Raw genomic sequence first — 22,506 nt, forward strand, 5'->3', positions numbered from 1 at the left:
ATGAAAGACAACACTGTAACAGATTGAATAAAAAAGCAGATATGAGAATCCAGCCATCTTTTATTAAGTCAGACATTAAAGAGATTTCCAAGAATGTACCTAATGCCACAAAGTTTGAGAACCACTGCTTTAACACATGGAAAGGTAAGAAACAACTAGCCTATATTTACACGGTAGGAGCCATGACAAATACGAAGAGATATAGGTAGAATTCTTGCCTAGGTCTAACTTCAAAGCCAGTCCTCTGAATTACTCTGTTCAAGCTGGATATAAGAATTGAATAGGCAGAATATGAACCTATTATAAAGAACATCAAGAGTAAGGTAGTGCTTAAGTCTGATGTACTGAGAAAGAGAAAATAACTGAAAGTTTCTGAAAAGAAGAGATGTCAGTTTCTAACATATAAGAAATATTAGTCTGGTAACATGGTATAGCAGAAGCTCTTTTGAAATACCACATTACTTGGTCAGTTGTTCAAAAAACTTATACTGCTCCACACTTTAACCAACTAGAGATAAGAAAAAAATCTTATAAAATTGTTAAAGTAATTTAAAAATATACTTACATTTGGGCTCATCTGTTGTAACAGCCAAAATAAAATCATATGGAGTCATGAATAACTGCCCTTCACATTCTATAGAAGCAAACAAACGAAATCGCTTTTCCCGAGACGTAGCATAGAGGTCTAAGTCTTCAACGTCTGTTCTGCCAACAGCAACCTAAAGTTAAGAAAGGAAATAAATTTGGACTGTGTGAAATAACATCTCCTTCTAGAAGATAAATGCTTTTAATTATGTTGTAAGTGAATTAATAGAGTAAATGAAAAAGTGTGAAAATATTCTCTTCTGGAGAACTTAATCATTTTATAAATAAATTACCCACATGAATAAAATGAATTAATGTTTGAAAGATCTTATGATGAATATCATTAAGGGCCTGAAGATTTTAAACTGGCACTTTGAAGGACTTGTGATTTATTTCTTAAGTTTCAGTCTCAGAGAACATTAAATTTCTAAGCTAGTAGTTTCTTCAGAAGGAATACTAACTGCTAAATGCCTATAATGTGCCCTCCACATGGGCTTATTTATTTAATTAGAAGTCTATTCACTGTAGTCTATTAATTTCTAAAAGAAGACAGTGAAACCCTGATAGGCTGTTCATGCCGACCATTAAGGAAACCACTTAGTGGTGGTGCTTAGATTAGAACTGAAGTTGCTAACTCTAGATCACTAGTTAGTACAGTTACCACCAATGGTCATTCTGAATTCTACTACGGTTAAGATGAACAGAATTAGGAGTGTGTGTATATATGGAAAAGGAAGTTTCTTTTGTTTTCCTTAATTTCAAGACCTTTCAAGACAGTTAACAGTGAAAAATTATCTATTTTCTCTTTGAACTAACTACAGCAACTTTATTTTTTAATAAAAGGATTGTTTTCCTGATTACAAAAGAGATGCATTGTTATTATATATAATTTAGAAAAGAATTTAAAATATTTTACAGATATAATTTTTTTCATTTTTTGGCAAAAAATGGGATTATACTACACTGTTAAGTCATCTGATCTTTTTTACTTATTAATATATCAGGGCCATTTTCCCAGGTCATTAAATGTTCTAGCAGACCATTTTTAATAACAGTTCAATATTTCACAGTAAATGTTTGTAGCATAACACAATTAGTTAATTCCACATGGTTAAATATTTAGGTGATTCATAGTATTTTACAATTATAAAACAATGTTATAATGACCAGCCTTGAAAATATTTAGATGTATCTACAAATAGTTCCTTGAGATAAATTCCTAGGCGTAGACTTGATTGGTCAAACAAAACCTTTTCCTACATATTATTAAAATGCCTCTAGGGAGTTTATAGCAATTTATATGACTATCAACAATATATAAATTATATTTTCACATATTTCATAAAAATTATTTTATATTAAAAAAATTCTTATTTAGGATAGCAAGCTTATCTTCTTTATTGTCTCTTCTATGTCTATTAATTCATGATGCAGATTTTGTACAAACTATTAAAATTATTTAAGTATCTAATATCTTGAGAAGTCATATCAAAACAATCCTTAAGAACTTTCAGCAAGGAGACTACATTTTATATTTCTGTTACACTTTATTACATGAAAAGTCAGGCAAATGACTAATCTTTTTCCACTATTCTGAAGACTAAGACTTTTCAAAACACTACACAAGTTAGATAAAAACAAAAAGAAAGGTTCACTCCCTACTTTTTAACAGCATGTATAAGAGAATACAAAGTCTCTGCCTTTAGGAAATAAACAATCTATATGGAGGGACAAAATACTAGTTGGAGAGACAAAAGGACAGAAATAGAAAAGAGGAATGAGTCAAGTTACAGTAAATGGAAGAAAAGCACTAGAGGTTGAGGTTAAGAAGAAGGCTTCAGGAAGAAGAAAATATGAATTTTAATGTCAGGAAGGGATATGAGCATTCTAGGTTTACACAGCATATTTGACAGATGCTAATAATCTTCCTGGAGCAGAGGATTTGCATTCATGGAAAACGGTAGGCAAATCGATGACGATTTCTCAATGCCAGACTAAAGCACTGGAATTTATCTGGCAGAAAACAAATGGCCTTAGGAGGTTCTTAAGTGGAGTAATGACATAAAGAAAATGATGCTTTAGAAAGATAATGCAAACTGGTACCAGACACATGCTAGCTCAACAGTATACTAATAACAATTACTCAGGTAATCCATAGGTATTGGGAAATTGTTTTGGCTCTGCTATGGCTGAGAAGTGAGACACTAAACAACTCCATCTCAATAATGGGCAATAATCTCCCTGAATACTCCTCCGGTATCAATATACCATCTTAGGTCCCCATCTACACATATATCCCAGGAGTTTCTTCTTCCTCTCAGGGCAGGGAAATCAACCTTGTCTGTGACCACAGTTTACTTTCCTGCTTTCTTCTTTCGAGGCCATTTCCTTCGGCCTAGTTGACCCCAATCAACCATGACTCATTTCCAGTGAATTTCCTGGGGGACCATGCTGTGTGGAGCTCTCACTGTTTTTGCAACACAATCTGAAGCCATGCCTCAGTCTAACATCCTAAACCACAGTTTTTGCCTATAACATCTATATTTGCTATGAATTAATATGGACTTGATCTGTGACTTCTGTCCTTACCTCGTGCTGCCTTTACTGCTCCTGATGTACCTATGTTTTCTCATGCAACTTTCCTTCCTTAAGCACAGTCTATCATTTGTCCCGGCACGCCAAACCTGCTTGACCTCTGCAGCTGGGAATTTGATCCACCTTCTATGAGCAAATGCTGACCACTCCTCCTTCTCCTTAACTTCTAACAATCAATTAACAAAGCCTGTTGTTCCCTCTAACTTCTCACATCCACCCACTGCCACCACCTTTGCTCGTGCACTCACTACTTCCCTAAAATTTTATAGTAATGGCCTGTGATTTTTGCCCCTAATCCAGCCTATACTGAGGGAAAATAAGAGAAAACAGGCAGAACTATAACACAGTTTGTATTCTTTAACCATCCAAGTAAGGGCATCAGAAGAAATCTGACCAAATAAGAGTTAAAGGTTTTCATTAAAACTCCACTGTATGAATTCTACCCCTTGTTGCCTGAGCAATAGTACTCATCATTTGTGATAACTGCATTAGGTGGTACCTACAGGTCCATTTAGCACCACTGTAAAAGAAGGTCTGGAGAGGAGTTTGGGAATGGTTTGTGCCCCAGACAAAAAAAAAAAAAAAACATCCTAAAAGGGAAGAATATGATTTATGTATAAAAGAGATAACCAGAACCTAGGTATTTAAAAGGGCTTCCTACTGCTGCAGACTTGTTGCTTCATCCATTGCCTCTGCTCAATGTAGTGTGATAAATCATACAGTGTAATAATACACTATACAATACAATGATACATTGGCACTGCTCAAATGAAACATGGACTGGTAAAAAGTGAAAGCCAATTTTCCCATGATAACCCAGTAAAGTGGCCTGATCCTACAACAGTAGTTACCACCAACTAGGAGGATTGGGCTCATCTCATTGGAGAATGGGATGGGATGAAGAGCAGATAGGGAATCAATACTTGGGTTGGTTTTTATATTCTCTATTCTCTTCCACTTACTTATCTGTCTCTTCTTACTCAAATGCTATACTGTTTTAATTACTGAAACCAGTGGCCAGATAGCCATTAATGATTATTCTTAAAAGTCATGTAGATAAGCAATATATTATCAGACTCCCACTAGGTTCCTTACAGATAACATCTCTGATGCTTGGGTCACCATGCTAATCGGTGCTTAAGTTATTTTTCAGGAACTGAGAGTGGACTCCTTGTCCAGTTCAGGCCATTTGAGACCACCAACCCATCAAATGGTCCTGTGAGGATGCCTGACAGGTGACCGTTTGACGTCAAGGAGCTGAAAACTCCACCCTCAGGTCATGTTAACGCCACCATTTTGTGAACATGTGTCCTATGAAGAGCCATGAAGCTTGACTACGTTTGCACAGATCATCAGTTACCTCACTTTTCCTTACCTCCAATCATCTAGCCCCACACTTCAGACCACCATGCCCCTTTATCCCATAAATATCCCTAATCCCCATTTTTGAGAAGGCAGATTTGAGACTTGTTCTCCCATCTCCTCACTTGGCTGCCTTGTGAATAAACCCCTTCTCTGCTGTAAAACTTGTCGTCTTGGTGATTGGCATGCTGCGTGGTGGGCAAAACCAGCCTGGTTCGGTTACATTACTATAGCTTTTGATTATGTTTTGACATTCGGTAAAAGCAAGATTCCATCTTATTGCCAATCTTTTAAAAATAGTCATGATGATTGATATGCAATTTTCTCTTTTAAGAGAACTTTGAAATCACTGTGTGAAATTCTATCTAAAAAACCCTACTAGTATTTTGTCTGGAATGACATAGACGACATTCAATTTTGGTGTAATTTAGGAAGACCTGATTTTTCCCATCTGGGAACACGGATGTCTACTTATCCAGGTCTTCAACTATGTCTTTTAGTAAAGTTTTAGAGCTTTCTTCACACAAGTTTTAAATATTTTTGGTAGATTTATTCCTATACATTTTATAGTTTCTGTGTAATTATGAATTGGAAATGGAACCTTTTATTCCTATTACATTTTCAATTGGTTATTTCTGATGAATGAGAAAGCTACTGACTTTAGTATATTGGCTTTGGATCCAACTACCTTGTTAAATTTCTTCATTAATTTTAATAACTTCATTCTTGGATTTTCTAAGTAAATAATCATAAGTTCTTTAAAATAATGATGGTTGTAGCTTTTCCTTTTCAATAGTTATACCTTATTTTCATTGCCTTAATTACTAGCGATCTAAGTCTCTAAAAATGGTATTGAACAGTATCAGTAATATTAAGCATTTTTGTCGTGTTCCACGTTTTGAACAGAATGCTTCTAATGAATTGCCATTAAACACAATGTTTGCTGTTGGTTTTGATAATTATCTTCTACTTTAAATCAGGAATGAGTATTTACATAGCCTCCTTTGTTCACTGAAAATAAATAAGTTTAGAGTTAGAATGGTCCTTAGAGATCATTTGGTCCTCCTGTTTCTTTACCTTTTTACCAGAATACAAACAGAAATACGACTCCCCACACAAAAATTTAAAATGTGTTGGGCAAGTAGAAGCATAAACAGAAATCCCCAAAGATCTAAAAGATATAGGACAAAAACTCTATTATTTACATTATCTTTTAACTATTTTTAGTTTCCCAGATGAAGATTTAGCATCAACTAATGAGCTATTGTAAATTCATTTATTCATTCATTCAACAGATACTTGGTGTGTGTCTAATATATACAAATGAATTAATTATAAAATAATTAGTCAATTGCAAGTTTAATGTTTTATTTAAAACTGTTTTAGGGACAAATATAATAAATAAGCTTGGTTTAATAATGCTCTACCTACATATGTCTAACTACTTTTAAACCTTTCAATAGCCCATATCTTTCTTTTTCTGTAGTTTATGAACAGACTATTTTCTTAATGAATGACCTAATGGCACAGATGAAGAATTTAATAATTTCTTTTACTGTGGTACAGTTCTAACCAAATTAAACTTTACAGTGCTTAGTAAGGTTGACATGGAGCAGTGGTCCACGAAGTTCAGCTGAGGATATCTGACGATCTACCAGAATCTCTGAGGAAAGGGGCAGCTTCAGGCCAGTAGACTACCAAAATGTTAGAAGGAACTCAGACCTTTAAAAGATTCAGCTTTGCTTTTGAACTTTCCAAAGTTTAAAAACTCTAAACCTTCTCAAGTTCTAACATCACTATTATGAACACTGAGAAACAAGAACCAATAAATAAAGGTGGAAAATGATATTAAAACCAGTTTACAAATCCTCTTGGCAGTCTTGCCTGCCTACAAATGACAATGATCTTGTTAATGTTCTGAGCCTTTCAGAAAACAAATGCATCCATTTCCCTCGAGCACACTGGCATGAATCTGTGGGTATAATCCTTATATTATTACAAGGAGCAGGTTAAGTACACCTGTATTGACTGGCTGATCTACTTTATTTAATATCTTTTTTACTTATCTAAATCCAATATATCTTTTAAAACTTAATTTCTAAAGCCTAAAATCAACCTAACCATCTTTTACTAACACGTCTTCTTTCAGTAAATGATATTTTTTGCATCACAAATTGCCAATATAGTAAAAACTCATCAATAAGTATAATGTACCCAAGGCTAATAGGAAAGCTATGCTGAAAGTCAAAAAACCTGAATTATATGCATTTAGCTGTTAAAACTTTAATTGCTAAAAAGAAAATCTTTAGGGGCTGGCCCGGTGGCATAGTGGTTAAGTATGTGCACTCTGCTTCTGGCGGCCCAGGCTTTGCGGGTTCGGACCCCGGGCGTGGACCCACGCACCGCTGATCAAGCCACGCTATGGCAGGCGGCCCACATATAAAGTAGAGGAGGATGGGCACGGATGTCAGCCCAGGGCCCATCTTCCTCAGCAAAAAAGAGGAGGACTGGCAACAGATGTTAGCTCAGGGCTGATCTTCCTCACAAAAAAAAAAAAAAAAGAAGAAAAGAAAACCTTTATTATCAATCCAATACTATGTACTTAAAAAACAGGCTTTTCAAAAGTGGTAAAATATAACTAGACCATTTGTGAACTGCAGGGAAGAGACTGACAGGAGTTCTAGAAGTCACGTTCATTTAAGAAAAATTCTTACTTTCTATAGGTTGACAGTCAAACTGAAAAACACATATTTGGGAAGTTGAGGAAGTGACAGCATTTAAATTGTTAAGAAATATTAAACAGAAAACTTTTAAGCTTATAATGGCTACAAAGAGAAACAGCCTCTCCAAGAAGCTGGAGGGTAGCAGAAGCACAGAAGGAAGCTGAAGACTGGGCGGCTTCTACGAAACCATCTCTCCAAAATAAACATAATGCAAAGCTTCCACGGTCCATCTTTCCTGGAGATGCTGGTTTAAAATGGCCTATTATAAGGTGAAATCCTTTCTCTGCATCCTCTCTCTTGCCTTTGTTCTTTTGTTGTTGTTGATGTTATTACCAGCAGGCTCACTCAGGAGCTCTTAAATGCAGGAGGACTGAAACGTAATTTTTATTAGGCAATAAGCACATCAAACGATGGAGGACAGCTTTAGTTATCAATTTCAAAAATTTGCTCTAATTAAAATTCTTAGAGATTGAATATAATTAATATTATTTATACCTTGAATTCATGTTTTCCCTGGTTTTTATAAGACCCAGAGCCTTACTGTGAGAACTCTGATACTAAAAAAGTGTCCTTTAACTTCCCCTTCCTATAAGCATGTGAGGTTGAAGATACGTAAGTACTATTTGTGGTATTCGCTTCACATCCGTCTCTGGAACCAATCCCGCCCCAAGATGGAGGTAACCAAAGACTTTCAGGCCAGAGATTTGGGTGGTGGTGTCTGTCTTGTTCTGGGACCAGGAGCTGAGCTCCCGAATTGCTTCCTATCAACAGAACCTATCGCTTATTTCCCAGTTTCGGTACCTGGGTTCCTACCTGTCACCTGTGCCTGAGACCTTTTCCTGATACTTTAGTAGTTCCCTTGGACCTACAATGCATGCTTACCTCCCCACCCCAGTGCTTGGTGTTAAGCTGCTACTTACCAGGTCTCCTCGATGCTTCTTTCTAGAATGTCTGCTAACAGAGATCTGCTAGTTGTCATCAACACATTTACTGGTTGTCTACTGCTAGTACTTCATGAAACCAACCAAGGTAATACTACCAATCAAAAGACACAGAGGGGTGGGATGGATTGAAAAACAAGACCCAACAATACACTGCCTCCAGGAAACACATCTTGGCTCTAAAGACAAACACAGGCTCAGAGTGAAGGGATGGAAGATGACACTCCAAGCTAACAGAAAACAAAAGAAAGCAGGTATTGCCATACTTATATCAGACAAAGTAGACTTCAAGATGAAAAAGGCAATGAGAGACAAAGAGGGGCATTATACAATGAGACAAGGGACCCTCCACCAAGAGGACATAACAGGAGCACCCAAAGTACATAATACATGCACCCAAAACAGGAGCACCAAAGTACATAAAGCAACTATTAACAAACCTAAAAGGAGATATTAACAGCAACACAATAATAGTAGGGGACCTTAACACCCCACTTACATCAATGGATAGATCATCCAGACAGAAAGTTAACAAGGAAATAGTGGAATTAAATGAAAAACTAGACCAGATGGGATTAATAGACATAGATAGAACACTCCATCCCAAAACAGCAGAATACACACTGTTCTCAAGTGCACATGAAACATTTTCAAAGATAGACCATATGCTGGGAAACAAGGCAGGCCTCAGTAAATTTAGGATGACTGAAATCGTATCAAGCATCTTTTCCAACCATAATATTATGAAACTAGAAATCAACTATAAGAAAAAAGCTAGGAAAGGGACAAAGATGTGGAGACTAAACATCATGCTACTGAAAAACCAATGGATCATTGAAGAAATTAAAGGAGAAATCAAAAAATATCTGGAGACAGATGAAAATGAAAATACACCATACCAACTCATATGGGATGCAGCAAAAGAGGTCCTAAGAGGGAAATTCACAGCAATACAGGCCCAGCTTAACAAAAAAGAAAAATCTCAAATAAGCAATCTTTTTTTTTTTTTGTGAGGGAGATCAGCCCTGAGCTAATATCGGTGCTAATCTCTCCTCTTTTTGCTGAGGAAGACCGGCTGTGAGCTAACATCTATTGCCAATCTTCCTCCTTTTTTTATTTCTTCCCCAAAGCCCCAGTAGCAAGTTGCATGTCATAGTTGCAGATGCTTCCAGTTGCTGTATGTGAGACGCGGTCTCAGCATGGCTGGAGAAGCGGTGCACCAGTGCGCACCCGGGATCCAAACCCAGGCCACCAGTAGCGGAGTGCACGCAGCTAACTGCTAAGCCACTGGGCTGGCCCCTCAAATAAGCAATCTTAAACTTCATCTAACAGAACTAGAAAAAGAAGAACAAAAAAGCCCAAAGTCAGCAGAAGGGAGAGAAATAATAAAAATTAGAGCAGAAATAAATGAAATTGAAACCAAAAAAAAAAAAAAAAACAGTAGAAAGGATCAATGAAACTAAGAGCTGGTTCTTTGAGAAGATAAACACAATTGACAAACCCTTAGCCAGACTCACTAAGAAAAAAATAGAGAAGGCTTAAATAAATAAAATTAGAAATGTAAGAGAAGAAATTACAACAAATACCACAGAAATACAAAGCATTATAAGAGAATACTATGAAAAACTATATGCCAACAAACTGGATAATCTAGAAGAATGGATAAATTCTTAGACTCATACAACCTCCCAAAACTGAATCAAGAAGAAATAGAGAATCTGAACAGACTGATCACAAGTAAAGAGATTGAAACAGTAATCAAAAACCTCCTAAAAAATAAAAGTACAGGACCAGATGGCTTCTCTGGAGAATTCTACCAACATTCAAAGAAGATTTAATACCTATCTTTCTCAAACTATTCCAAAAAATTGAAGAAGATGAAACACTTCCTAACACATTTTATGAGCCCGACATTACCCTGATCCCAAAGCCAGACAAGGGCAGCACAAAGAAGGAAAATTACAGGCCAATATTGCTGATGAACATAGATGCAAAAATCCTCGACAAAATATTCACAAACCAATACAGCAATACATTAAAAGGATCACACACCATGATCAAGTGGGATTTATATCAGGGATGCAGAGATGGCTCAACATAATGCAAATCAATCAATGTGATAGACCACATTAACAAAATGAGGGATAAAAACCACATGATCATTTCAAAAGATGCAGAGAAAGCATTTGACAAGATCCACCATCCATTTATGATAAAAACCCTCATTAAAATGGGTATAGAAAGTACCTCAACATAATAAAAACCATATACAACAAACCCACAGCCAACATCATACTCAATGGGGAAAAACTGAAAGCCATCTCTCTGAGAACAGGAACAAGACAAGGGTGTCCACTCTCACCACTCTTAGTCAATGTAGTACTGAAGGTTTTGGCCAAAGCAATTAGGCAAGAAAAAGAAATAAAGGGTATCCAAATTGGTAATGACGAAGTGAAACTCTGGCTGTTTGCAGATGACATGACTTTACATACAGAAAACCCTAAATAATCCATCAGAAAACTATTAGAAATAATCAACGACTACAGCAAAGTTGCAGGGTACAAAATCAACTTACAAAAATCAGTGGCATTTCTATACTCTAACAATGAACCAAAAGAAAGAGAATTCAAGAATACAATTCCATTTACAATGGCAACAAAAAGAATAAAATATCTAGGAATAAATTTAACCACGGAGGAGAAAGACCTATACAATAAAAACTATAGGACATTATTGAAAGAAATCGATGATGACATAAAAAAATGGAAAGATATTCCATGCACATGGATCGGAAGAATAAACATAGTTAAAATGTCCATACTACCTAATGCATTCTACAGATTCAATGCAATCCTAACCAGAATCCCAATGACATTCTTCATGGAAATAGAACAAAGAATCCTAAAATTCATATGGGGCAACAAAAGACCCTGAATAGCCAAAGCAATCTTGAGAAGAAAGAACAAAGCTGGAGGCATCACAATCCCGGACTTCAAAATATACTACAAAGCTATAGTAATCAAAACACCATGGTACTGGTATAAAAACACACACTCAGATCAATGGAACAGAATTGAAAGCCCAGAAATAAAACCACACATCTATGGACAGCTAATCTTCATCAAAAGAGCCAAGAACATACAATGGAGAAAGGAAAGTTTCTTCAATAAATAGTCTTGGGAAAACTAGACAGCCACATGCAGAAGAATGAAAATAGGCCATTATCTTTCTCCATACACAAAAATTAACTCAAAATAGATCAAAGACTTGAAGGTAAGACCTGAAACCATAAAACTCCTAGCAGAAAACATAGGCAGTACACTATTTGACATTGGTCTTAAAAGGATCTTTTCAAATGCCATGTCTACTTAGGCAAGGGTAACAAAACAAAAACTAAACAAGTGGGACTTCATCAGACTGAAGAGCTTCTGCAAGCAAAGGAAACCAGGAACAAAACGAAAAGACAACCCACCAACTGGGAGAAAACATTTGCAAATCATATATCTGACAAGGGCTTAATCTCCAAAATATATAAAGAACTCACACAACAACAACAAAAAAACAAACAACCCAATCAAAAAATGGGCAGAGGATATGAACAGACATTTTTCCAAAGAAGATGTACAGATGGCCAACAGGCATATGAAAAGATGTTCAACATCACTAATAATCAGGGAAATGCAGATCAAAACTACACTGAGATATCAACCTTACACCCATTAGAATGGCTATAATCAGCAAGACAAAAAATAACAAATGTTGGAGAGGATGTGGAGAAACGGGAACCCTCATACAGAGCTGGCGGGAATGTAAACTGGTATAGCCTCTATGGACAACAGTATGGAGATTTCTCAAAAAATTAAACATAAAAATACCATACAACCCAGCTATCCTACTACTTGGTATTTATCCAAAGAACTTGAAATCAACAATTCAAAGAGACTTATGCACCCCTATGTTCACTGCAGCATTATTCACTATAGCAAGACATGGAAGCAACCCAAGTGCCTATCAACTGATGAATGGATAAAGAAGATGTGGTATATATAACAATGGAATACTACTCAGTGATAAAAAAAAGACAAAATCGTCCCATTTGCAACAACATGAATGGACCTTGAGGTTATTATGTTAAGTGAAATAAGGCAGACAGAGAAAGACAAACACCATATGATTTCATTCATATATGGAAGATAAACTAACACCTGGATAAAGAGAACAGATTAGCGGTTACCAGATGGGAAGGGAGTTGGGTGAGTGGGTATAAGGGGTAAAAGGGTACATTTATATGATGACTTACAAATAATAATGTACTACTGAAATTTCACAATGTTATTAACTATTATGACCTCGATAAACAAAAAAAGAAAAAAAAAACACAATTATTTTCCTTCTCAATGATCAAGGCCTTCACCAATTAATCCTTTTTCTACTGTTTTAGATAGGATAGGCTAAATTCCTCAAATGTAATGGCTCAAACACAACAGAAGTGTCTTCATTTCTCTCTCATTAGAGTCCAGAGAGGACACGCTAGGACTGGGGGTGGGATCAGGGAGCTCTGCTTCTCACAGTCATTCAGAGACACAGGTAATGACGACTCTGCCATTATCAACCAAGGCAGGGTGGGGGTGGCATGCAAGAAGATCATGTGAGACGCTTTTATAGGCCAGGCCTAGAAGTGGTATAAATCACTTCTGCTCACATTCAAGTGAAGAGAACTTAGTCACGTGGCCACACTTCAGTGCAAGGGATAATTAGGGGAAGAGAAAAGATTATGGTCAACAGCCTGCACTCTCTGTCACACACCAACTTTGGGTGACAACATCAAGGAATCATGAAATATAAAGGACTAGGAAGAAAAATATTAGAATTATATATATGTTTAACAAAGACTTGGAGAGATTCACTTCCAAATCAAACCACATCTGCAGGATTAAAAGCCTCATGGGCGCTAACACTTCTAAATCACCTTCATGACGGCCGTCCCCAGTGGCCTAGTGGTGAAGTTTGGTGTGCTCTGCTTTGGTGGCCCAGGTTTGGTTCCCAGGCGCAGACCTACATTACTTGTCAGTGGCCATGCTATGGCAGCAGCTCACACACAAAATAGAGGAAGATTGGCCACAGATGTTAGCTCAGGGCAAATCTTCCACAGAAAAAAAATAAATGAATAAAGTAAATCACCTTCATCAATTTTTCAGGAAATACTAAATTGCTATGATTCACTTAGCACACATTTTCCACACATTTCATCCTCTGCATACTGCAGCTCCCTTTCCAAAGTCTTAGGCACAGCCACTATTGGCTTGAAATTTAATGTTGTTTGCACTGGCACTCTCCTTACCTTTGTTTTTTCAAAATTTGCCAAAATGCTTCTGTAACTCTGACCTTTTCACAAAACACTGCAGTGAGATTAAGAAAACATTGGGTCTGGTCCTCCGTCCTTGAATGCTGAGAAACGTCGAGTGTAAACAGATGCTTTGTGCTCCACCTCCACAGTTATCTATGGGAGGCTGAACAGTAATTACTGTCCTACAGTTTAATTTACAAAAACGGGATTGAATCATCTATAGGTAAAAAGAAGACGGTCTTCAAATTTTTGCTCTACAATTATAAAACTGAGTTATTTCTAAACTGAATTTGGACAGATTGCTATACTCAAAATATCCAACTAAAATAAGTAAAAATTCTAATAAACCTAAAATCTACAGAACAGAAACAAATAAAATATAAATTACCTGAACATTCATATATATGAAATCAAGTTTTTAATTCTAACAACTTCATTTCTTTAATTAATATATTAAAATTCACTCTGAAAATAAAGTATCATCAAACTTCAAAATAATGAAACTATAACGTGTGATTTTGACAAATATTACCTATTAAATGTAATACAATTATGACTTCTTGGCTTCATTTGGGCATATTCTAACTAGATATGTTAAAATTTTTATAGTGCTATTTTTCACAGAATAGGAAAATAAAGACAAGGTAAGGTATCACTGCAATATTTTTAAATGTGGCAAATTTTGTTGAGGAAATGGAATTTTTCATATCAAAAAGATCTTGCAAAACTGCGATTGAACACTACCCAAGCACGGACCTCTGAGTTGGCACGTAAATTATCTTATTTCGAAGTGTAAGGCCACATAGCAGAAAAATGAAATCATAGAAATCTAGAGGTAGAAGAGAATTTAAATTTGCCTTTTCATTTTACTCTTTCTAGGAAATCACATTTTACACATTCTAGGAAATTTATGGGAATTGCTTACCATTCTTTTCAAGTTTGCTAAAAATATTTAGAGAACCTTCTTTCTAGCTCTAAAAAGCTCTACCTTTTCTGTTTTACTGAGAAATCGTGAGCTACATTCTAGTTTTTAAATCTATTTTCCTACTTATAAAAATGGAGAATTTACATGGAAATAAAAATTTCAAACACATCTATAAAACAACATATAAAATTTATTCATAAAAATAAGTAATGATCATTTTCAGGTAACTTTGTGGATCTTCTAAGTCATGCTGACATAAGTAAGATGAGTGGCTTAAGAAGTGGTAGAAATGATAAAAGTTACATTTTTATTACCTCACCTTTCCAAAAAGAAATAAAAATATTGTGTCAATGCAATTATCTTCTCTGGAATTTCCAAACTCAGACCTTTGCAACTAGTACTTAGATGTTACTTCTTAAGGTAGTGAAACTAGGGCCTTCAGGCAACAGAGTACATCATTATCCTTCCTATGAATAACAGAAAGCAAAGGTTCACTGCCAAGGCACGGTCTCACATTACCTCAGGTCAGCAACTCCAAAATTTACTCTGTGGTAAGGTCTGTTTTCCCAGGGAGGCAAGATTAAATGCCAGATAAAGGATTCACTACTTGACAATTAGAGAAGTTGATGCCTACAAGTTGATAATACCCTAAAGAGGTAACTTGAAACAATTATATCAATTATCTAAACACTATAATGCACTACCTTTTAGCAGCCGAGAAACAGAGACATGGGAATGAAGAATGGAAGAAGGAAAAATAAAAACCAATTGTATTAACCAAAATTATTTCGATTACTCATCCTTTTTAGTTTCTTTAAAAAAATTATTTATATTAAATCAATTAATAATAATTTTTTAAAATAGAGAATGATGTAAAAATTTATTTGATTTCATGTAGGAAGTTTAGCATTTCGTATTAGGTCCTATCTGATATTGGCAACCAAACCAATATTTTTGTAAAACAATAAAGCGCAAATATCTTTTAAATTCAGATTTTTAAAAATATTTTCTGGCCAAGAATCTTATGAGATGTGCATGAGATTCTATTCATATCTATTTTTATTCTAGCTAAAAAGATGTTCATGGAAGTACTACACTTGGCTTTCTCAAATGGCTTCAGGCTTACTTAAAAGCTTCTAAGAAGATAAAAGGGGTAACATTTTCTTTGCTTGTTGGGTGGTCGAAAGGTTAAACATCAAATGCCCAGTGTGGGAAAATCCCAAAGTACTCTCAGTAAAATGTTTTGATGCTTAGTAAATGTGTCTACGTGGAAAAACACATAGCTGAAGATCAGCCAATAAATGTTTCCCTGACTTAGATCAAACGGACAAAATTTATAAAATAAAAACAAAAAGAGTAATTGACCGCTTATGATTTTAAAGTCTCCACTTGTGTTGTTACAGTAGCTTACATACAGGGTTCTTCACAAGTTTACAAAGTACTTTCAGATCCATCATCTCATGATGTGATAAGACGACGACATAGTGAAAGTATCTCTCTAAGGAGGCAGTATGCATTGTGGTTTAGGGTGTACAGCTCACCTCTTCTTGCCTATTCAAGGACTTTCCTCCAGCAATACCGCCCTTGCCCTACCTGTCTCACTGTTTTTTCCTCTTCTACTGAATACTTCTCTTCAGCACACACACGATATTTCTCCCATCTCAGAAAGCTTCCTGTCCCACTTCTCCATTTAGCTACCCTTGCCCTCTCCCCACCATTTCTCTCCTGCTCTTCACAGCAGCTACTGGACAGCGCTGCCTACATTTCCTGCGTCTGACTTCCTCTACTTCAGCAGCTTCTCCTCTCTGTCCCTCCACTAAAGCTGCGTGTCAAGGTCATCGATGACCTCCCGTGGCTAAATCCAAAGGTCAATTCTCAGGTTTCATCTTACAGCATCTGACACAGTTGATAACTCTCTTTTCCTTGAAATAATTCTTCTTGGTTTCCAAGACCTGAGTTTCCTGATTTTCCTCCTGCTCCTCTGGCAGTTCCTTCTTGGTACTTTTGCCAGTATTTCTCACCTACATACTGCCCGAGGGCCCGTCTTTGGACCTCCTCTCTTCTTTTAATCTCTAATTTCTCCCTTGATGATCTCATCTAGCCTTTACATATTATAAATATACTGACAAATCCAAAATTTCTATCTCTAGGCTTCTGAAATAACAAATTCTATGAAGGCAGGAATTTTTGTTTAAGTGGTACACTTCAGTTTCCCCAGTGCCTAGAAAAGTTTTTCACTTGCAGCAGGCTCTCAAATATTTGGTGAATAAATGAATGCATGAAAGTGGTTGTAAAACTTACTGTAACTGTTAAATAGTGATTCTTTTAAAAATTAAAGCATAATATTAAAAAAATCAATAATTATCTGGAACTAACAATATAGTAGACTTTAGAAAATGTGGCATGAGGAAGGCAATACAGTAAAACATGTTTAATGATTTGTCTTCTTGGAATGGAAATTTTTTGATACTGATTTATCCTGTTTCAGATGCATATATTAAAAACTTTCGTTAAATTTATGTGCAACCATTGAAGACTAGAAATAGGGTGTATAGCTTTCAAACTACTGGAGGGAGAGAAATAAGAAAAAAAAGGACCAATCTAATGTCAGGTGATAAAGAGAAAGAAACAATGTACTCTCACATAACACAGCAAAATGAATGCAAACATGTCCCTAATCACAACAAATATGATTGGGTTAAACTCTCCCGTTAAAAAAGAGCAACTCTCATATTGTGTTTTTTAAAAAGCCATATACATGTTCCTTACAAGACTCAGAGTTAAGCAACATTACCCAGAGTGTTTGAAAATACATGGAATTAATAAGGGCCAAAAGCATTAAATGGGACAAAGAAAAATTAACAAAGAAGATATTATACACATAAACAAAACAGCTTAAAATTATATGATGGAAAAACTGTTAGAAGAATGCAATTTGATCAATTCACAATCAGGGCTGAGATGTCAACACATCTCTACTAGAAACAAATCAAGTGGAGAAACCAAGTAAGAAAAAGGATCTGAGTAACAAAACGAAGGGCTTATTAACTTTGTTTTTAAAAAACAGAAAATATATACACTGACCATTTATTAATATAGTCACACAAATAATAATACACAGGTTTAATGAAACATTCATACAGTAAAGTATCATACAGTAGTGAAAATAAATTCACTAGAAGTACACGTATCAATATGGATAAATTTCTTTAAATACAATATTAAATTAAAAATATAAATTATAAAAGAATAGGTACTGTTTATGTAATATTTAAAAATTTGCAAAATAAGTGTATATTATTCAGGGATACACCCGTTTGTAATTAAATTATGAAAACTTGCATGGAAACGATAAAAATCAAATTTAAAACAGTGGTTACCTCTTTGGGGAAGAGAGAGAATTATGATGGGAGAAGGTATATATGTTGATACTTAATTTTTTAAGCTGGCAGTACATACATAGCTATGCATTATATCATTATCTACTGTCTTTTTGAAAGTTGGATATATTTCATTTCTGAAAAAGAAATCAGTCAGGTCTTATTCCTTGCCTCATATGGAAAAATGCTAAAACTTAAAAGCAAAAGACTAAGAGAAAAAAATACCACTTTGGAAAATTTAAGATACATTATTAAACAATTAAGCAAATTCTTGGGTTAAAGAAGAAATAAAAAGTGAGATTACAAGCTTTGTGAAAATAAATGGCACTTAGGGACTTAAAAATAGCACCTGTATAATTTGGTCAAAGCCATTACTGACACAGGAAAATTCATATCCTTAAATGTAATTATTAAAAAAAATAAGAATTTAACATACACTATGTCGTCAACTCAAGAAACTAAAAAAAGTATAACATAAATTTGAAGAAAATAGAAGGGAATAGTCAATAGAGATAAAAGCAGAAATAAACAAAACAAAACAATAAAATAGTAAAGTAATTTAATTAAAAAGTGGTATTTGAGGGGCGGGCCTCGTGGCTTAGCGGTTGAGTGCGCATGCTCCACTGCTGGCAGCCTGGGTTCAGATCCCAGGCGCACACCGACACACCGCTTCTCCGGCAATGCTGGGGCCACGTCCTACATGCAGCAGCTAGAGGGGTGTGCAGCTATGACATACAACTATCTACTGGGGCTTTGGGGGAAAAAAAAAAAGGAGGAGGATTGGCAATAGATGTTAGCTCAGAGCCGGTCTTCCTCAGCAAAAAAAAAACAGAAAAAAAAAAGAGGAGGATTAGCACGGATGTTAGCTCAGGGCTGATCTTCCTTACAAAAAAAAAAAAGTGGTATTTGAAAAGACTAATAAAATAAACAAACCCCTATCAAGTCTAAAACTGGCAATGAAATAAACAACATTAAACATAAATTATGGTATATCCATAGTTTGGAAGAGCGTCCAAATATAAGACAAAAATGAAAGACCTACAATATATCGATATAATAATATCTCAATATAATAGTGGTTTAAAAGACAAGAACAATAGGTACAGTATGGTCACACTTCTGTTAAAAAGGAAATGATATATGTGTTTAAGTTTATAGGTCTGTAAATATATTTTAAAAAGGCCTGAAGTTAGCGGAAACATTTATGACCTATAAAGCGGGAACAAGATTCAGTATTTTTACATATCCTAGAAATCAATAAGTAAAAAAATAAAAATTGGCAAAAGATATTAACAGGCAATTCCTAGGAAACTAGAAACAAACAAAAAATTCTCCACCTCACTAGTAATCAGAGAAATAGAAATTATAACAATCATGATAAATCATTTTTCACACTCAAACTGGAAAAACAATTAAATTTGATCATATTAAGCAAAGGGGGACACTGGAAGTCCATTATCTATTGCTGGTAGAAAGTATATCTTAAGACTTTAACTACAAATGCTCTTTAAATAGATATATGGCTACTCAGGTTATCTATTTCTTCTTGGGCAGGTTTTGATAGTTTGTGTCTTTTAAAGAATTTGTCCATTTTACCTAAGCTGTCAATTTATATACATTAAATTTTTCATATACTAAAAAAAAAAGTATATCTTGGTGCAACCATTTTGAAGAACTTGATAGTTTCTATTAAAATTTAATTGCTGTGGACCCAGCAATTTAACATTTGCATTTACATAGAACCCTGGACAGTCACAGCAGCACTGTTTCTAACAGTGAAAAAATAGAAACAATCAAAATTCCCATCAATGGGATAATGGTTAATAAATTACGGCATATCAATGGAATAGTCTGTGGCCATTAAAAAGGATATAGTAGGGGGCTGGCTTCATGGCCCAGTGGTTACGTTTGGTGCGCTCTCCTTCAGCAGCCCGGGTTTGGTTCCCGGGTGCGGACCTACACCACTCGTCAGCGGCCATGCTGCAGCAGCAACCCACATACAAAATAGAGGGAGACTGGCACAAATGTTAGCTCAGGGTGAATCTTCCTCAGCCAAAAAAAAAAAAGGATATAGTAGATCCAGAGGTGGTACTAATAATAAGAGTCACAAGACATATAGTTGGGTGAAAAAAAGCAACTTAGAGAAGAATGGGTAAAAGAAAAGACAGAAACAAAAAAAGTTCATGCTTTAAAGAAACATAAGTAAATATATATGTGTGTATACACACACACATATACATATATACATTCACACATACAGACATACATGTATAGAGAGAAAAAGTTGTTAATGGTGTATTATTTTTTTAAAAGCAAACAGAACATACATTATTAGCCCAATTTTACAAAAGAGTTAGCTTAGTCTAGAGAGGCCTTCATCAAGGTCACACAGATAGCAAATGAGCCTGGGACCAGAACTCAGGTGTTATGACACCCAATCCAGTGTTCTTCCACATTAAACAACTTGGTACATTGGAATAAAAGTGCACAGGTTTTATAATCCTTCAGGCCTATGCTCAAATGCCAGCTTTACCACTTCCTAGTTAGGTAATCTTGGGGAAAAAAATCTCTTTGAGTATTAGCATTTTCAACTGTAAAATGAACACATAAATACTAACTCCAGAAATTGTAAAGATTAAATGAGAACACTTCCTTCTCCCTTGGCCAACAGAATCAGTTTACCAACAGTATCCACTCTACTAATCAGCAGGGTCCAGAAACAGTCTTTGGCTCCATGCATAAAATTTGAAGTATCGAGTATATCCGTGGCACTATACGTTGGAAGTCCTCTAAATATGTCTATGATAAAACTATTCCAACTGCCTGGCATTTCCTTGAGGCTCCCATCTGCCTCATGCTCTACCACCTTTCTTCAATCTTCCTGGCTCAGTTCCAAACATCTAGATTAAACAATATGTGGTATTCTATTTTTTCCTTGAGACTGATGGCTGACCCTTAACGACAAAATCTCTAGCTATGCACTGAGCCACTGTCTTCTAGGCCTGGCTACACAGTGACTCCAAGGTGGTTTTTCTAGATTGCAACTGAAAGAAATGAAAACAACACACCATTGATAGTTTGGACTACTGTCCCTAAATCAATCACCTTGAACTTACCCAACTGTATTAGTTAGCCCAGGCTGCCATAACAAAATACCACAGACTGTGTGGCTTAAACAACAGAAATTTATTTTCTCACAGTTCTGGAAGCTAGATGTCCAAGATCAAGGTGCCAGCATGGTCAGTTTCTGAGGAGAGCTCTCTTTCTGGCTTGTAGATTGTCACCTTCTTTCCTATGTCCTCACACGGCCTCTCCTCATTGTGTGGGCACAGAAAGTGTGAGTGAGCTCTCTGGCGTCTCCTCTAATAAGGACGCTAATCCTATCAGATCAGGATCCCACCCTTATGACCTCATTTAACATTAATTACTTCCTTAGAGGCCCCATTTCCAAATACAGCCACACTGGGGGTTAGAGCTTCAACATATGAATTTTAGGGGGACACACACATTCAGTCCATAACACCAACCACAAAGTGACTCATCTGCCCTTTTTCTCTCCTCACTCATACAGGCCTTAAAAATGTTCTGGCAGGTCATTCCCCTCAAGTTAGCATTTTACCCTCCCGAAGAACTTGAATATTTGGAGATTTTACTTGTATTCTCTCTTTTGGATCATTTATAAAAAACAAACAAACAGGGGCCGGCCCCGTGGCTTAGCGGTTAAGTGCGCGCGCGCTCCTCGACTGGTGGCCCAGGTTCGGATCCCAGGCGTGCACCGACGCACCGCTTCTCCGGCCATGCTAAGGCCGTGTCCCACATACAGCAACTGGAAGGATGTGCAACTATGACATACAACTATCTACTGGGGCTTTGGGGGGGAAAAAAAACGAGGAGGATTAGGCAATGGATGTTAGCTGAGAGCCGGTCTTCCTCAGCAAAAAGAGGAGGATTAGCATGGATGTTAGCTCAGGGCTGATCTTCCTCACACACACACACAAAAAAAACCAAACAAACAAATAAAACACATTAAGTAAGACCAGTCCTAGAATTCTCGGCCCACCTGTACCCCAGTAGGGGGGTCTCCAGCTTGCTAGTCACAACTTGAGGTTCCCTGCCCACCAACCAGCCTTGGCTGCAGCTTTCCAGTGGGGGGTCTCGTGCACGCCAACTCCTGCCCACGGCTCCCTGTCTGCCAACACTGGCCGGATGGCACCCCAGTAGGTGGCTTCCGAGTTGCCAGTCCCACCTCGTGTCCTGGGACACGAGACATTTCCCCATCTGCCAGCCTCAGCCCAGCGACTGTGGAAAAGCTTTAGCTGTGAACACACCTTTTCCAAGGAGGCCTGAATCCCAACATAGGGAGACAGCCAGCCTCCCAAGTTTGTTCCTTCCTTAGGTCCTTTCCCTCAGCCCTAGAGTATTCTTTTGAATTTTGATTCCTTCTTAGTAGCTAATCCCTTGTAAATAGTTAATAATTCTTTATATGAAACCCTCTCTGTCCAAATTACTATGTGATTTCCGTCTTCTGACTGGCCCTTGACTGATACAGAACAGCTTGAAGATGAGTGTCACTGGGTGTTCCACAGTGCTGCCTCAGGAACAAGCAGAACAGACATTCTTCCCCCTCTGTGGCCCTGCCACAGTCTCT

General features: G+C 36.5%; 1 protein-coding gene across 4 annotated transcripts in view; it reads right to left on the minus strand.

Moving 5' to 3' along the window:
- Positions 1–22,506, minus strand: part of MICU3 (mitochondrial calcium uptake 3) — a 102,601-nt gene that overhangs the window by 61,842 nt on the left and 18,253 nt on the right. For all 4 annotated transcript variants that reach the window (XR_015548827.1, XM_087418450.1, XM_004428792.3 and 1 more), the window contains exon 2: positions 566–719. Coding sequence is in view for 3 of the 4 variants with exons in the window: in XM_087418450.1 (XP_087274576.1) it covers positions 566–719 (154 nt within the window). In the remaining variant the exon portion in view is untranslated. The remainder of the gene's footprint in view (positions 1–565; positions 720–22,506) is intronic.

Source organism: Ceratotherium simum, chromosome 28 (genome assembly GCF_057802395.1).
Source record: "Ceratotherium simum simum isolate JZ-2026a chromosome 28, ASM5780239v1, whole genome shotgun sequence".
Taxonomy (NCBI): Eukaryota; Metazoa; Chordata; class Mammalia; order Perissodactyla; family Rhinocerotidae; genus Ceratotherium; species Ceratotherium simum.